At 31.9% G+C, this 17,558-nt stretch overlaps 2 protein-coding genes across 4 annotated transcripts in view; both read left to right on the top strand.

Annotated features, from left to right (window-relative positions):
• Positions 1–1,474: 1,474 nt before the first annotated feature.
• On the top strand, positions 1,475–4,442 carry LOC122629987 (probable cytochrome P450 6a13). The gene is made up of 5 exons (XM_043813958.1): positions 1,475–1,813; positions 2,339–2,858; positions 2,989–3,210; positions 3,884–4,135; positions 4,205–4,442. The coding sequence occupies exons 1-5, from the start codon at positions 1,475–1,477 to the stop codon at positions 4,381–4,383; spliced, it is 1,512 nt and encodes a 503-aa protein (XP_043669893.1). The 3' UTR covers positions 4,384–4,442.
• Positions 4,443–5,108: 666 nt separating this feature from the next.
• The window catches only part of LOC122629865 (hemicentin-2-like), a 28,492-nt gene continuing 16,042 nt past the window's right edge, over positions 5,109–17,558 (top strand). The window contains exons 1-2 of one of the 3 annotated variants that reach the window (XM_043813709.1): positions 5,109–6,204; positions 6,326–6,532. In XM_043813709.1, the coding sequence (XP_043669644.1) occupies positions 6,448–6,532 (85 nt within the window). In that variant the 5' untranslated portion in view covers positions 5,109–6,204; positions 6,326–6,447. Of the gene's footprint in view, positions 6,205–6,322; positions 6,533–9,616; positions 9,746–17,558 lie in introns of those variants that run through there. The other 2 variants (XM_043813710.1, XM_043813711.1) reach the window with 2 other exon arrangements.

The raw sequence follows: 17,558 nt of genomic DNA, 5'->3' as shown, positions 1-17,558 counted from the left end.
AGTTTACACGTTATATCAGAATAAATATTTTCTATTTTTAACGTTTACGCGTGAAGCTATTGTTAAAACTAAGGCTATATGATGACCACTGACGACCAATTATAGGTGACCGTTAGATTCAAGGGAATATATGAGAGTTTACGTATTTGGTTTTGGCTATCAACCAGTCGCTGGTCATTAGGGTCGACAGTATATTTAAGGTCGAAGGTTTAAATCAGGGATAAGATAAAAAAACGGATATAAGATAATTTGTGATTATTTTTCTTCGACTTTTATTCGACTAAATATCCCTTTTCTGGATAATTATGAGCAGGGAAAATAATAAAGGTAAGACTTTAAGAAATAATATATTTTTTTAACTACTCTGATAGAATAGTTATTAATTAAGTTGACGAAACGTGGAGATAATCTATCGTAACGATTCGTTGCAATGTTATCCATGACGAGTCACGAGCAAGGGGCAATTAGAGAAAATCAATGTCGAAAAGGGGATTTACATGTTGCACTTAATATCTGTGATCGAGTAGAACTCAATTCGCGTTTTAACGATGTATCTAATAGACCATTTCTTTTTCTTTTTCGATTTTTTTTTATCTAATCATATTATTATACATATTATAAATGAATATATTTATACGCATTCCAATGTGTAATATATATATGAAACATTAGATATGTTTCATTCGAAATCGTATAAATAATGTTATCACGGATTTGATATTTTATAAACAGAAACAAGAAGAGAAAATAAAAATTATCTGTATTATCCTGTAATTGTGAATGATGATTAAGTGAATTCTATAGAAAATTCAAAGAGGTCAAAAATGTTAGAAAGAAGAATAGCATGTATAAATTAATTTAAAATCGTTTAACATAGAAACTTTACGGAAATATTCGTATCCGTGATGTAGGTCATTAGAGATATGTTAGACTATTACGCGGTACTAACTACTGATGTTACGATTTTGAAAACTATAAAAATTTACATACCGATTTACAGAATCCAATATGTTTCAGGCATTTATTTAAATTTCGAAATTTTTGCTACGATATAAAGATATAGTATTTTTCATTTGATCATTACTTACTGAATATTTATTAAATCTTTTCTTTCCGTAATCTGAAGTATAAGATAACACAAAAATCTTCTCTTTTTTATTTAAATGTCTTATCTTAAATAGATATTTTTATTTTCTTATCTTAAATACATATTTTTTGTTATTTCAATTCAAACCAAATATGTTTATAAGATATAAGAAAGAACATTCTTAATTGAGTCATCACGATAAGATTATTATAAAATAATTCTCGAAGTGAAAAAACAATCAGTATTTCTCTGGCTACTGTCAGAAATTTGTAGAATTAATTTACGAATGGTTTAAATTACATCGATTTAATAATAAATTATATTGAATAAATAAGTTTTATTATTCATTCGGTTTTTTTTTAATTTATTAGTATAAACGAAAATACGATGACTTTTACTATGGCAGAAATAATATGTTTGATATTCGCGAGTTTGCTATTATTGTATTACTATCTTACACGAACATTTGATTATTGGAAAATTCGAGGTGTAAAAGGACCAAAACCGATATTAATTTTTGGTACTGTAAAAGATGTGATACGAACTAAAATATCTTTATCTATTTTTCTCAAGGATATGTACGATAAATATAAGAACGAACGAATGGTTGGTATATTTGAAAAGGATGTACCATCGTTAATTCTACGTGATCCTGATCTCATCAAAGACGTGCTTATTACGGACTTCTCTGTGTTTTCTGAACGACCGATGTTTTCTAATGAAAAGGTGAGTCAATCTATAAATTTTGCATTTTGTTCGCTTAAATATTCAGCGATATACATAAACGCTAAAATGTTGCATTCCTTTTACTCATTTGACAATTATTGTATCTCAAAAATTAGAAAAAAAGAAATTACGATAAAGATATGACAGTAATAATAATAAATTTAATTATATTAACAATAGCGATAGTGTGTGTGGAACTTAAGTTATAGAATGGAATTAAATCCTTTTATGTACAACTTCTTAAGATTTTGTTTTTGTGTATAAAAAAGATGATATATTACTACATTAATAATATGTTAATATAACAATGGAAAATTTTGATTGTAATTTTATGATAAATATGTATTTTGTTTGTAAACTCCAACGTTTATATACATAAATACAAAGTGTTGAAAATATAAAATAGAAAACGTTTTAGATTGACATTTGGATTGCCATTTACATATTTGTACGCCCATAACTTGAAAATTATTTGATTTGAACAAAGTACAGGAATAAAATACGATTTTTGTATCTTTTTTCTAGCACGATCCTCTAACAGAGAGTCTCTTCAGAGTCAAAGCATCTAAATGGCGACCGTTAAGAACAAAGCTGTCACCTGTCTTTACATCTGGCAAGTTGAAGAACATGTTTCACTTGTTACTCGAATGTTCCGAACATTTCGAGAGATATTTGATGCAGATTGTAGAGAAAAACGAGATAGTAGAGTGCCGGGATCTTACTGCTAGATACACTACTGATGTTATTGGTTCTTGTGCTTTCGGTCTTGATATCAACGCCATCAACGACGACTCAAATGAATTTCGTCGAATGGGAAGAAAGATCTTCCGAAATGATCTTAAAACTTATTTCAAAGAATTAGTTCGAAAAACGCCATGGCTTTACAATATTATTGGTCGATTATTTGTTGATAAAGATATCGAAGAATTTTTTATAAAAATTACGATGGATATGATACATTATAGAAAAAGAAACAATATTCGTAGACATGATTTTATCGATATTTTGATAGATCTGAAGGATCAGGAGAAACTCAATGATTTTGGTAAGATTTTCCAGAATTTTTTGAAATATTTATTATTTTTTTGATACATATATTTTGTATTTTATTGAAACTCGAATACATATATTCGTAAATATGAAAAAATATTTAAATATTTTATTATTATTTATAGAACTCACCGATAGTCTTATTACTGCACAAGCTTTTGTATTTTTTGCTGCCGGATTCGAGACGTCTTCGACTACACTAAGCAATATGATGTACGAATTGGCAAGAAATCATACAATTCAAACAAAAGTTCGAGAAGAGATCAAAAAAGTCCTCAAATCGACCGATGAAAAGATTACTTATGATTCTTTAAAGAAAATGAAATATTTGCATGCCGTTTTTCAAGGTACATACATTCGTATAAAATCGTTGTTATGATAAGAAGAAAAAAGGAGATTTTTTCATTTTTATTAAAATTAATTTTATTCCAGTAAAGAACGAGTCATTATTAATTAATGATAATTTGCCATCAATATGATATCATCGTCATGAATATCATTAATATGAGTTATTATATACTTTTTTTTACGAATTTTTATATTCTTACGAGAAATTTTATATATATATTGTTACGTGTTCTGAATATCCTTCTTCGATTTCCAAAATTACATCAGCAATTAATTAGTTGTCAGTAATTTGATGTCTTTACACGAAAAAGTTTCCTAATGGAGGAGTTTTCTCCCATGCGTTGTTTCAAAATCATCATCAATATTTTCGCGAATTAGAATTATTTCAGACGAAGGAGGATTGGATGTGGTGGTAAAAAATATACGTATCGGTTAAGTAGCTCTCTCGATCTCCCGATTTCAGCCCTTTTTATGGCGATATTTGAGAAGCAAAGTGTATTCTTCGCAGATAAATAACTTAGAAGAATTATGAATATTTTAGAAACGTTTGACCTTTCGACCTGTATTTGCTAAGACTTTTTTATTCAGTATAGTGTATTCTGTGCACTACAAATATTGAATGTTTTTTTTTTTTTAACATCCTGTGTAATATATCATAATTATTTAACACAGAAACTCTACGAAAATATCCACCGGTGATGTATCTTGTTAGAGGCTCATTAACGGATTACACGTTTAGAGATACTAACGTTACGATATCGAAAGATACAAAAGTTTTCATACCGATTTACGGAATCCAACATGATCCAGACATTTATCCCGATCCCGAAGTTTTCGATCCTGACAGATTTATGGACGAAGTTATGAAATTGAGACATCCTATGCATTTTCTACCATTTGGAGATGGTCCTAGGAATTGTATTGGTAAGAGAAAATTACATTGAATTTTATTTGATATATATATATGTATATATGTATAATATCTTTTTATAGGTTTACGTTTTGCATATATTCAAACAAAGATAGGCCTCATCAAAATTCTTAACAATTATTTAATTGACGTTTGCGAGAAAACACCAACACCATCGTATCCTTTGAATATGCAGGATGTCCTAATGCTACAACCGACGTGTGGAATATACGTAAAGCTATCACCCATTACCTCTTCCTGATGCATTATGCACGAAATTATACCGTCATTTGTGATTAATAATACTCTTACACTCTTATAGTTAACATTGTATTAAATTCGAAATTATCGCTATGCAGGAGATTACGATGGTATTCATAATTATCACCATACATGATAATAATCGTTCTTAATTGTCATAATCTTCTTTCCTTATCAATTTATTGATGATAATTTATTTAATAAATAATCCAAATACATGAAGATCCTTTCTTGTTTAAAAACATACAAATTTCTATTATGTATATAGTTCATTAAATGTAACAATAGAGAATACGTTCCTGGAAATAAAAGTAATGATTATATTCTTAGAAAGCAATTTGTTTTTGTGTACTTTATATTTGAACATAGCTTTCTGAAGAATTAGGTATTGAAGATAGATTGAAAAAGTCTATGTTGTCTGTTCGTGAGACTGGTAAGAACGAAAGGTGACTTTTTTTTAACGTTTATTTGGGTAACCGATCGTTTCGTAAGATGGCTAAGAAGAGAGTTTAGTTTGTTCGTCCGGGTCGAAGAAGGTGGCCACGGCTGGGTGGTATGTTTACGTGACTGTGCGTTTGTATTTGTGTGGGTCTCGATGGCCGGCCGAGGTAGAGGAAAAGTGATCGGACGAATACTTTGAGCGACCGTCGGAGGGCGACGGAGTCGCACGAATCATGCCGAGCTGAGCCGAAAGCTTCGTGGCCCCTGTCAGTAGGCCTGCCGCAACGCAGCAGTGAGCGCGCCTTCCGTCTTGCGTAGGGGTCTAATGCTTTTCGAATCTCTTTCTTCACTCAAGTTTCATTTTTATTATCCGGTAAACATATTATCAAATATTTCGTACAAAGTGCACAATTTTACAAATAGAAAAGTCCATTTTTACGTATTTACGTGAAGGAGAAACGAACGAATAATTAACTCATCGAACGAAAATAGAAAATATTTGTTTTCTTTATAAACGTCTTCCGAATAATATTCATTTCTTTGAAAATGAAGAATATTATTAGTGTGTATGAAAGAACGAACGATTAAAATTTCGTCGATCTCATCGCGTTGTGTATCGCAAATTAAGTATCGCAAGTGTGTATGTTTAACTCTATGAATAATTTAAACGATTTCTTTCTATAATCAAGATCGAACGAGAGTGATCGAAAGATTGGAACGATTTGGAAGGACGAAAGGAAAATTATAATAATTATGAGATAAAAAAAGAAAGATCGAAGGAACGTGAAGAGGTATCGAGAAGTGTAAGGTATTTTCGTACGAACGTGCGTGGGGTGGCATCGATGTCGCGATAAAACGTATATACGAAGATATACGAGTATAGAGAGAGCATCGATATGACGTTGTCTCGTTGGCAGTCGAGGTGTTGCAGGAGTATCCATTGGTTTTCGATTTTTACAGGTCGCTCGTAAGTCGGCCCATTACGTCATTATCGCTCGACGATGACGGGAACTCGTTGGTGCGTATGATAAGTTTACCGATGTATATAAAGGGTCGTCGGTCGTTCGAGCGTGCATGGATATACTATATAAGGGGTAGGATCGTTCGATCGAGTAAGTCCATTAATGTCGCGGCAACGACGATACGTCGAAGCATAAATAGACGGGCTGCTGGCGTCTCTTGGTGAAAATGAACGATCGCTCGAGTGAGGAAGAGAAGAAAAGGGAGGACGACGACATCATCGTGAGAAAGAGAGAGAGAAAGATAGTTGTATTCCTGTCTTCGTTCCATGAATGAAGAAGAAAAATCTTATCGAGATCTTCGACAGTTAATCAATGCTAGTTACGTGAACTTATCTCAAATTGAATAAAGCTTCGAATTGGTACGTGTCTATTATGTGTTTTACGTGTGTGCGTTAGTTTAAGTGATAAGGAAGTAGGAAGAGGAAGGATCTGAATTTCGGATTATCGGAAGACCTGACTCATTGAAACTCGACTTAGCAGGTACTTCGGAGAAGTTATACGTTCGTGGAACGTTAAAGAGGCCGATATTTGAACGAGAACGGAAGACGGAGGGATTGATAGAGATAGAGATAGATTCGTCTATCCAGTTATAGCGACGCAGGATGTTCAGGAGAATGCTTTTGCTGATGAGCGTTTTCGCTCGGTTTGCCGTAGCGGAAGTTGTCCTCGGCGATGTCGACGAACCTAGTAAGTCCCTTAAACTACATACAAGGATTCTATCCTCATTCGCTTAGAAACGTACTTAGGAGAATTAATAATACGTACGTCTAGGTATAGGTAGGTATATACGTACATACGTATTTACGTTGTTATTAAGTTCTCGATATATCGACGGCTTTCAACGGACGACTTCAAACTTTTTTATGATTATTTTAACTTTCGATAGAACTTTCGTCGTACTCTTTACTTTCTCTCTAACGAAATTTTTTATGTTAAATCTTTTTATGTATTCTCGACACTTTAAGTTCGACGTTTTTTAAATTTGACGTTGAAAGCTAAATAAGATGTTTTTGAAGATAACGAAGCAATGAAATTTCAAAGAAATAATCATCGAAAGCTTTTAATCTCATTAGACAGATCTTCTTTATTTGGAGAAAAATCAGTGAACAATATTTTCGCAAGGATGACATCCAAATGGATTAAAACGTACTGTCGTTTTTCATCGCTGACATTCAATTTTGTGGATTTTCCAACATGATTAGTTTCGAAATAATTCAACCAACAATCCCAACGCATTTCTAGGACATTGTGCGAGTTCGCATAAATCGTGTTAATTAACTCAGCTAATCGTGCTTCTCGCAATTCACATGTATATATATATATATATATATATATATATATATATATGTTTAAAATATATTATATATATGTTTGTGTATATATATATATACACACATATATATATATAAAATTTTTATTTCTAATCTTATCTATAATATCCGGATTTCTCTAATGGTTCTTTTTAAAACGAAAGACACAATTATACGATAAATATCGTAACGATAAACGATTTAATCTCGAAATATTATCGATCGTTGTCACGGTTTAACGTTTTCCAGCGCTTTTTCGCGATGTGATACGTCTCTTGGCAGCGTTTTTACGCGTCGCTCGTTGCTTTTCGATGCGAAATAAAAAAAAAGGAAATGGAGAAAAGCGTGCGTACTTCCAAAAGACAAAAAAGGGAGAGAGACAGGCAAAGAGAGAGAGACAGAGAGAGGGAGAGAGACAGAAAGCGTTTATCTAAAAACACGTGTAAAATAGAACGAGCTCGGATTAACAGAAGCTCGCTCATTTATCGTTGGCAAAGACAAAAATCGTGCTTTTCATGTTATATTTTGTCTCTGCTTTTTCAAGGATGGGATAGTGTCGAAGAACAAGCAAATGCAATGTATCGTTAATCCAATATATCATTTTTTTCTATGTTAACTTACGATCCGCGTGAATTTACGCGATCAAGTTTTCTTGTTACGTTAGTCTTTTTTCTGTTTCTTTTGTTTTCATTTTCTTAAAATTCATGTAGAATTTGTTCATGAAAAGATTCGGTAAATTGGTGTAACTATTTGAAATATTAGCTTGTATGCAGTAATTCACACCTTAGGGTTAATTTAACATTTATTCTTAGATCATTGAATGCCCTAATTAATCAGATCAATAAGACTTAGATTCTTGCTCAGTCTCCTTGGAGTAAATGTAGAATATTTGATTTCTTTCTGTTAGATAGTTCATCTGTCTTCTTGTTTTTTTAATATGTTCTATTTCTTTTCTGTTCATTTTTACTTTCCACTTTAAGAACTGGATTTGTAAAGTAAAAGGAGAAGTTAAGAATCAACGTTGGCCTCATCGCGCGAAATAATAGTGTAAAAATAAATGTGTCATCGATAAAAGTTAAAAAAGAAGTATCTTGTGAAATGGTTATATCAGCAATGTACGAGTTATAAAGTATACGTCTTTGTGGAATATCAGAATTTATTGAATATTGATTGGAGTAATTGTCTTAAACTTCGACTGCAAATTTTCTATTTGGTAAGTAAGATTTAATGAGATAGTAATATAGAGCTAGAAAATTGTTTGCTGTTTCAAAGCGCGAGACTTTGTTAAAAGTTTTCCCAATACTTAGAGATATGGCTGAACAGTATAATTTTTTTTTCAAAACAAATAATGATGGTATAGACAATTTTATGCACTTTTTGGATTGTAGAATGTTTTTTACCAAATTCAAATTGGTAGTCGGATATGAGCTTTTTTAACGAGATAATTGTTTTCAGTCTGCTGAGTATTATTTTCTTGTTTTATTTTTGACATGATTGATAGCACTAAAATTGATCTATATGAAGTCGATTAGGGTAACATTTTTTGATAACATTATTATTTGCTTTATTTTTCATTAATTAAAATGAATATAATCGTCATACTGTAGAGAATATGATTATAGCATTAGGAATTCTTTTATAATTTTTTTAATGATCAGATATCAATGTCTGGTGTTCTCTTTCATTCTAAGTTCGATACGATTCTTTTTATTTTTTTAAGCGTAGCTACTGAGTGTGAAGTGTCTTCTCCTGAATAGGGACGAAAAACTTTAAATAAGTATTTTGCTAACGCAGTTGCTTTTTCGTCGCCGGTTTTAGTTCACTCATCATCTACTTTTCTAATCGTTGATATGGAAGCTTTTGGATTTTTCAATCTTTTTGCCGTCTTTCAAAATGAATAGTCAGCATCGTTCGCCAAAGAAAAATTAATGTATTGTAGAAATTCTGAAAGATATAATTTATTAAATTTTTGCAACGTTACTTGTATGTTCTCTGTTCGTTACGTTAAATAACTTTTTGTTATATGGAGTTTTTTTTTGTATCCGCCAGTTGTTTCTGAGCTTTTTTTTATTTCTTTTTGTTTGTATTATATAACTAGAATATGGATCTATAGAATCGTTTAAAATATTTAATGAAGTAACTTCTGAGGCAGTGTTATAAATAATTTTATAAAAATCATAATCAAAGTTTCTATTTGATTAAGATGTTTTTAAAGATATATTATCATATGATATTATAATTTTAAAGATATATTATAATATGATATTTTATTTTTCATTAAATTTCAGTGTATTAATTTGTATTATTATTGTAAAGAAAAAATACGTAGTATATCGTAGTTAGAAGTGGTCTTTGTTTTGGTCTTGGGTTTTGTTTATATTCTGCTATAATAGGAGAGTGATCGGAGCGTAGACAACACAGAGAAGATTTAGCGATCGAATGTTTATTATTATTTCTGCCTATAGAACAAAGTCATAAAGGTCGGGCATCTTTTCGTTATCTTGGAGTCAGTCGTATTTAGTCGCCTGTGGAGATAACATCGAGGAAGAATTAGTGTATCGTCTGTACGAGAAATCTGTCTTCGATATCTGTAAGTTTTACCAATTTTTCGTATTAAAATCGAACAAAATTCTTCTCTTTAAAACCGCTTTTTAAAAATGGGGGATTAAAAAAAGAAGAAAAAATCCGTCTATTGTTATTTACTTATTTTGTATCTCGACGGATTATAAATTGTTACGATAGTAGTCGAGCTGATAAAATATATCGTTCATAATGAGAAAAACTTTAATTTCATGTATATCTTTAGCTGGCATTCCAGTCTGCGAGAATTAGTTTATGATCCATTGTGATTTTTATTCAACGTGAGTTTTACAGGGAAATCTCGCATTGTGTTATTTCGGTAAATTTATTTGTTCGTTATGAATGTTTATAAAAAATTCTGAGTTTTCGATAAATAGAACGAATAATTTTTTAATTTTACAGATATTCGAGATAGCGATTATTACATTAATTTTTAGTATAGCCAGAAGACCGATATTACATCAATTTTTATTTTATCGATATTACATTAATAGTGATTATTACATTAATTTTTAGTATAGTCAGAAGACCGAAATTTAGTGCATTGAAAAATACCTCTTTTTGATATGAGTAGAAAAGAAACAATCGTGTTTAATAGGCGAATTGTAGATTTATTTGTTATTTTTTTATGATTCGAATTCGATCGTAAAATATGAAAAATTTTTTTCTGTATCATATTGAATTATAATACTTATTGACCAAATTTTATAGTTTAACAGTACTAATTGAGTTTTAATATCATTCATGTTAATTTTTCATTGATAATGTTTTGATTTTAATTTTTGAATGAATATCTCCAAGAACTACTTTATAGCTTTCGTCTTCTTTAAATTGATACGTATGGTAATTAACATTATTTCCTTTAGATTCGTATAATGTAATAATATATTAATATTAAATTTTGACTTGATTACTACGCAGCTATTAAATAGTATAATTATTGAAACTTTATATTTCTATAAAGGTTCTATTGTTTGATCTTCTACGAATATCAGTGACGACTTCGGTTGTTTATCTCATGCGACCTTTAACGTTTGATTATCGTTAACAAGAAGGATCTTGTACGAATTTGATAAAGGAATATCCGCTAACCATTTATTGATATTTACATTAGATGAGCAGTTTACACGACTGAATATATGGTATTTCGCTTTTGAATATACAGGATATTAATATCGATAGGATTATCAATCGCTTCTGTATCCATGTCTACTTACTTAACTTTGTTACTATATGAGATATGGATGCAGAGATAATTCTATTTTTATGCAAATGATTATTGATAATATAATGGTCACCTTTCTTTGTCAAATAAGAGTAGGTATACTAGTTTTTATAGTTGGTACATTTTTAGTTGATCTTTTAAGATCGACCATGGCCTACCGAGAGATGGACCACTGGCGATAGCCTTTAGCTCAGACACTATTTAGATTATTTTAGACACGTTTAGTTTACTGCTAAGAAACCGATGTATAAACATTTGCTTTACAATTGTAACCACATGTTGGATTCGAATGATTGCTTCGGTAAAACTCGTTACAAAAGTTAATGTCTTGTAATACTACTTTTAGATTAATGCAGAAAATTGTAGAACTGATGATGTAGATCATAGAAATAGTTGAAATTATATTCATTAAAACAGGTTTCTTCATTTTCATGAATAAAATACGCTTGTACGTTCGTTAAAACACTTTTAGAATTATTTTATATGAATAATAACGAAATAAGGACAAATGAAATGTCGATTTTATTTCAAAATTATAGATTCTTATCATATAGCGACAAAAATATTAGATATAGAACTAATTGGATAGGAGCAAGTTCTTCTCTCTCTTTCTCTTTCTTTCTCTCTCTCTCTCTGTCATTCTTTCTTTCGGATTATACTAAAATTTGGTTGGTTAATTTAATGAGTTTAATCGGTTGATGATGTGAAAAGCAACGTTCCTGAACGTCAGTCATCGTTAATTGCATCCGGGGGTAATATGCAATGTTATTATATATACAGAGTGTCCGAAAATTATCCATAAAATTTTACTTTTTTAATGAAATTTATGACGACACATATAATAGGATTATTATATAAGAATTTTTAGAATTTGTATTTTCCGAAAATTTTTTTATGATAGTAACAACGTAACAAACATTCGATATACGTGCATCATTAATGATTCGAAAAATATTCAGTCAATATTCAAATGTTGTTGTATAGGCTGCAGCATGTTCACATTAATTCATACAATAGCAGCTGTGATTCTTGTTTTTAAATCGTCTATGTCTGTTACCCACGTATTGTAAACATAATTTTCGCTGAATCAACAGTGATTTCCAATATCTATCTGGATATACTGTAGCACTTTATCTATCCACAACTAGAAGAATTGCGTTTACACATCATTTTTCAACAAGATGGCGTATTGCTGCATTGGGTCTTGAGCGTCCGCAAATCCCTATATGAGAAATTTTCAAACAGGTGAATTGGTCGTGGAGATGCAATTTATTGGTCCACCCGGGTACATCTCCCGACATCACAATCTATGATTTCTTTCTCTGTAGATTTTTGGAGATTTTGAGACACTCTGTATGTATTATTTAAATACTTAGTTAAAGAATTTATTCGTCGAACTTATAAAAAAGAAAAAAAAAAGATATGCAATAATAAATGAATGAAACTAATTAACAAATATTACAAAAAAGAATAATAAATATATATAAAGTAATATGAATTTCGAGTATCAAGATAACTAACGTGTACGTGCTTGAGAATCATCGAATCAATTATGCTCATAATAATGATCTAACGTAATATACAGGATGTTCCAAATTGTATACATGCGTTATCAACATCAAGAGGAAAAGAAGACACAGCGCTTATTAATTTTGACACGGCCTAAAACGCGAATGGCATGGAGAATTCGGCTGTCAATAATTGTTTTGCGGTACGTCCGCGTGCACGGCAGCCACGACTCGAGCGCGTACTCGACGACATCGGACAGGACCGCAACCCGTTTATTTAATCGATGCATTATGCAAATTGACATAACGGCTCCACCTCGGACCCGGTAATCGACCAGTGTCTCTACGGATTCACAATAGATATATGACGTACACGTTGAATAATTGCCAGTAGCGGTTCATAAATTAAAAATTAAACAGTCCTTCAAGTTTTTCGTGTCTTTCTTTTCTTCTTTCTTTCTTTCTTTCTTTCTTCGGTTTTTTTTCTTTTTCATTTTCTTTTTCTTTTTTTTTTCTTTCAACTTTCTCCATGTTGGCAAACTGGGGATAAGAGATCTAGTCTAGCTTATCTCAAAAGTGTTATCGTTTTGTATGGATCGTGAGAAGAACGCGAAACTTCTTGACAGTTATACGGGAATCGTAATTACGAGCTCGTATTTCGCACGCAATAGGTCGGTCGTTGCCGTGGAGCCCTAAATTCAGTCGAGAAGAGAAAAATGAAGAGAGTTATCGTTAATAGGCACGCGAATCTCGAGCGTGAAAGACGTTAAAACCGAGTCGAGTAGCCGAATTTCCTCGTTGGGGTGTCGACGATATAAATAGACTTTTGCTTGGAGAGATATCGATGATGTTCGAATATAAGTGGGAAAGAAAGAGAGAAAGAAAGAGAGAGAGAGAGAGAGAGAGAGAGAGAGAGAGAGAGAGAGAGAGAGACTGAGAAAGATGGTTTATCAGAGCATTTAGTTTTATCAAAATATTCACAATATTATAAATTTCATATCACGATATCCCATTTCCATAAACACTTAATTCATTAAATCAATTCGTAAATGATAATTAATTAATAAAATTTATATAAATATGACTGGTTCGTTTGCAAATAGCTTATAAACAAAGATTCCCCGAGGGAATTCTTATTTTAAATATCGCTATATTTCTATATGAACGATCGATTTTATCTCGCGTTGGTTCACGCATTGGGATTAGATGTGACGTTTCGTAGTTCATAAAGTATAAAATGTGCTATGCCACGATCGTCTCCGTTCGAAACAAAATACAAGTGTAATCGTGAGAGCATGCGAGTTTGTAAAGAGGAAGGGAGAGAAAAGTAGTGAAAGAAAGAGCGAGGAGAGAGAAGAGAGAGAGACAGAGAAAGAGAGTCAAGACGGACGAGCCACACGACTTTCCATAAGAGAGAAAAGGAAAGACGATCCCTTGGGATATCATTCTCGTCTATATAGCCGTGGGCTTTACTAGTAAGAGAAAGAGAGAGAGAGAGAGAGAGAGAGAGAGAGAGAGAGAGAAAGAGAGAAAGAGAGGAGAAAAAATGGGTTTCAACGTCCAATGCGAGATACGCGGTAACGATCGGTGATTCGAGATAACCGGAAACTTCGCGTAGCTCCGGGCTTCCGGGCATACGATGTCGTCTCTCTCTCTCTCTCTCTCTCTCTCTCTCTCTCTTCCTCTCTTTTTCTTTTTCTTTCTCTATTTTTTCCCCTGATATACGTTGGTGGTTTACCTGTATACTCACGATACCAGAACATTTTCCATTCTATGTATGTGCGGAACGTTACGTTACAGTCTACTCTCTCAACTCTCAACCCCGTTTGTAAAACGAGCCGAGCTGACATAAAAAAGGCCATTCTTCATTTAAACGTACGGTCCTTTCGTAACGACGGTGGAAAGAACCAACGTCGTTATCCATTGAAGACGATTCGTTGATATTAATTACTTTTTAATCGACTAGGACATAGAAAATAAGATGGAGAGATAGATAGATAAATAGATAGAAATAGAAAGAGAAAGCGAGAGAGAAAGTGAGATATAAAGAAATATCGACAGACAAATAGAAGAAGACAAAAAAGAAAAATTCGTATTTGGTAAAAGTACGACATCGTCTCTCCATCTTCTCGTTTCCAGCTCATCGCACTTCTGTTTCACGCGTTCGTAGGCGTATCTACTCTTGATGCAATGTCGTAACATTTTCCATTTATAAAGTAACGTCGAGCGTCATCCCCTTTAGCAGTAGCTGCCAGAGCACGACCGAAGCTTTCGATTCGCATGGGAAACTATTCGATCCGATTTCCCTCGTCGCACGTGCTTCACGTAGATTCTTTCTATCTGCTTTTCTAGCACCGGAGAACGAATATTCTCTTTCTTTTTCGACTATTCCTTTTGGATCACGGACTACTTGTCGGCACGTTTCCTACGTTCACGCATATTCCATATACTTTTATTATGTTATAATATTGACTATAAGATTTTACGATAAATTATTTATCATCAATCTGTTCATTTTTATTATCGCAAAATTTGTTAGTTTATTTATTAGCTACGATATCATTTAAAAAGAATATATTTATAGTAGTAATTAACGATACTTAAGTCTTATACTTAAGAATAAACAATCGTTTTAAGCGACGTACGATATTTACTATTTAATAATGTTTTCAAAATGATTTTTCAAATTGTATATTAGATTCTGTTCGTGGTGAAAGTCTGTTGAAAATATATTTTCGTAACTCGTTGAATAAAAAATTGGCAAATGATTTTGCAAAAGTCTAAAAGTGCTGATCCGGTGGAAAATAAAAAATGAACAAAGAATCGGGAACATCTAAGGATTATTTTTACATTGGTGCATGAGCAATGACTTGTTCTCTTTCTCTTCTTCTTTCTCGGCAAAATAAGTTGGAAGCAGCCGGGCGATATGTGGTATGAGAGAAAACACGAGAGCACGGTATTTCAAAGTCCGTGTTGGGACTAACGAACGACTTTCTCTCTCTCTCTCTCTCTTGTTCACTCTTTCTCTGTGGAAAGACCAGTACAGGCTGGTCGTGGCTGGTCAAACTTTTCGCTAGAGACCGTTCCACGAAAAGCATAGTAGACGAAAATTTAGCTGGGAACTCCGGCGAGCTGTGACTAATGGACCACTTCGAAAGCCGTGGCTGCGTATTAACCTGTTAACTATGTAGGTCTATTTTAAAAATGTGTATCTACGTTATGTAGCAAAAATTAGTAGATGACGAATATACTAGTCAAATACAGAATATATTCAGTTGTTGTAAAATCGAATTAAATTGTAAAGAAATGGTAGTTGGTTTTTTGAAATGTCAATAATTTTATTGATTAAATGTTGTATGTGATTAAATTCGTTTGATTAAACTTGTCAGTATACTTACCAATGTGCAAAATGTGTAATTATACTTGTTAGAAGAAACGACAATTTTTTTTGTATAATGACGAGTATACTCGTTATGGGAAAAAAAATAATTATCTTTAGCTATCTGACTAAAATTTTAGTGAAAACTAAAAATTATTCTTGAATTTAAGACATTTTAATATATTTTGTAAAAGTAACAGGGAAAAAGGGTTGACAAATGTTGCATTACATTCTTGTAAGGTATGGACATTAAGTCGCCGTAAAAAATCTTTTATAACAATAACTGCTGACTGTCTAATGGATTTTTTTTCATTTCGTTTTAGCTTCAAAATATTCTAAAAAGTCTTTAATTCACGAATATTTTCCAGTTTTCACTAGGATTTTCATTTAAATAACAAGAGGTCATTTCTTGTTTCGGAAACACGAACGACTATACTTGTCATAACACAAAAAATTGCCATCTTTTCATGTCGAATATACTTGTTAAACATGGTCAACAGATCGACGGCCATTGGCTAGAATCTCTTTCCTTTTTCGTCCTTTTTTTTTTTTACTTTGTTCGTTTCCTCTTCTCTTGTTGACCAGTTTTACCTTCCGAGATTTCTCGGAATCTAATTCTCTCGCTGTCTCGCGCGTTCTAATTTATTTCTACTCTTTTGTGCTGGATCTCTAATTAGTCAGACGTGTTTTCTGTGAACGTCAAGTTTCTACAAATAAAAGGATTCGATGAGTTTTATGCGACAAGCTTAAAATATTAATACTTGTGTTAATATAGAGATAGGAAAGAAGTATCGTATAATCTGTAAAAAAAATTATAGAAATTATTAGTTGAAAAACATTGTTATTATTTTATTTATTCTGTTATGTATTTGCAAATTCAAAGAATCAGTTGTGACTCGATATAGTAGTAAAGTATTCGTTGCAATATAATAATTCATATAAACACTGAAGAAAATAAAGGGAAATTTGCATATAAAGTAAAAGATTTATCGTGTCGGAAGATCATTAGTTTTTTTCCTCAGACTAATTAACGTAGCGTTTTAGCTTGAATCGCTTTGCTATCAACTTTATTTGCACATCGATTTTAGATAAAAAATTTACGAAACCTGGTTGTTTTATTTAGACATGGTAGTTTAAATGTGAGTTAATGCTGCTTTGATCGTTGGTGTGTGTGTGTAGAAAATTTTTATTCAATGTGAAAAATATAAAAAAGTAAGATCCCAATACAATATAATAAACAAATTTAAGAAAAAAAGTATAGTTTTTAAATTGTAAATAAATTTGATATTCTTTTAAGATTATTTTTTTAAATATTTCTAGTGTTATTCTTTATATTTTAATTTATTTCTTTATAACAATATTACATATATATTATATATAATTTATGTATTGTATATTTTCGTTAGATCATATATTATAGCATTAGTACCAACAAAAATTTATATTCGATTGAAGAAAACAAAAAAATCGTAAAAGGTTCAATGAACGGAAAAGGCGTTCCTCTGGTTCTTATCGAAACGAAACTACCGCCCGTTAATTATCATAAGCCCTTCGAAAGAAACTCAGAACTCGGCCTTTCTCCCTTAGCTTCCTGTATATCGCTCACGATATCTTGCATTATCTCTATCCCTCGATCCTCCAGTAGGATCTAGTTTGAAATCGTATATAGCTGAGATATGTGATCCTGCTTTCTACGTCCGATCGGAAGAAG

This window comes from Vespula pensylvanica, chromosome 6, assembly GCF_014466175.1.
Source record: "Vespula pensylvanica isolate Volc-1 chromosome 6, ASM1446617v1, whole genome shotgun sequence".
In the NCBI taxonomy this organism is placed as follows: domain Eukaryota; kingdom Metazoa; phylum Arthropoda; class Insecta; order Hymenoptera; family Vespidae; genus Vespula; species Vespula pensylvanica.
Note: the sequence above shows the minus strand (reverse complement) of the source record. Positions and strands in the feature narration are given on the sequence as shown.

What these genes read in the sequence shown, in the direction of transcription:
- LOC122629987 (XM_043813958.1), top strand. Translation starts at nt 1,475, where the DNA reads ATGACTTTTACTATGGCAGAAATAATATGTTTGATATTCGCGAGTTTG. An exon ending in TTTGCATGCCGTTTTTCAAG is followed by an intron (nt 3,211 to 3,883) that starts GTACATACATTC and finishes TATTTAACACAG; the next exon opens with AAACTCTACGAAAATATCCA. An exon ending in TGGTCCTAGGAATTGTATTG is followed by an intron (nt 4,136 to 4,204) that starts GTAAGAGAAAAT and finishes ATCTTTTTATAG; the next exon opens with GTTTACGTTTTGCATATATT.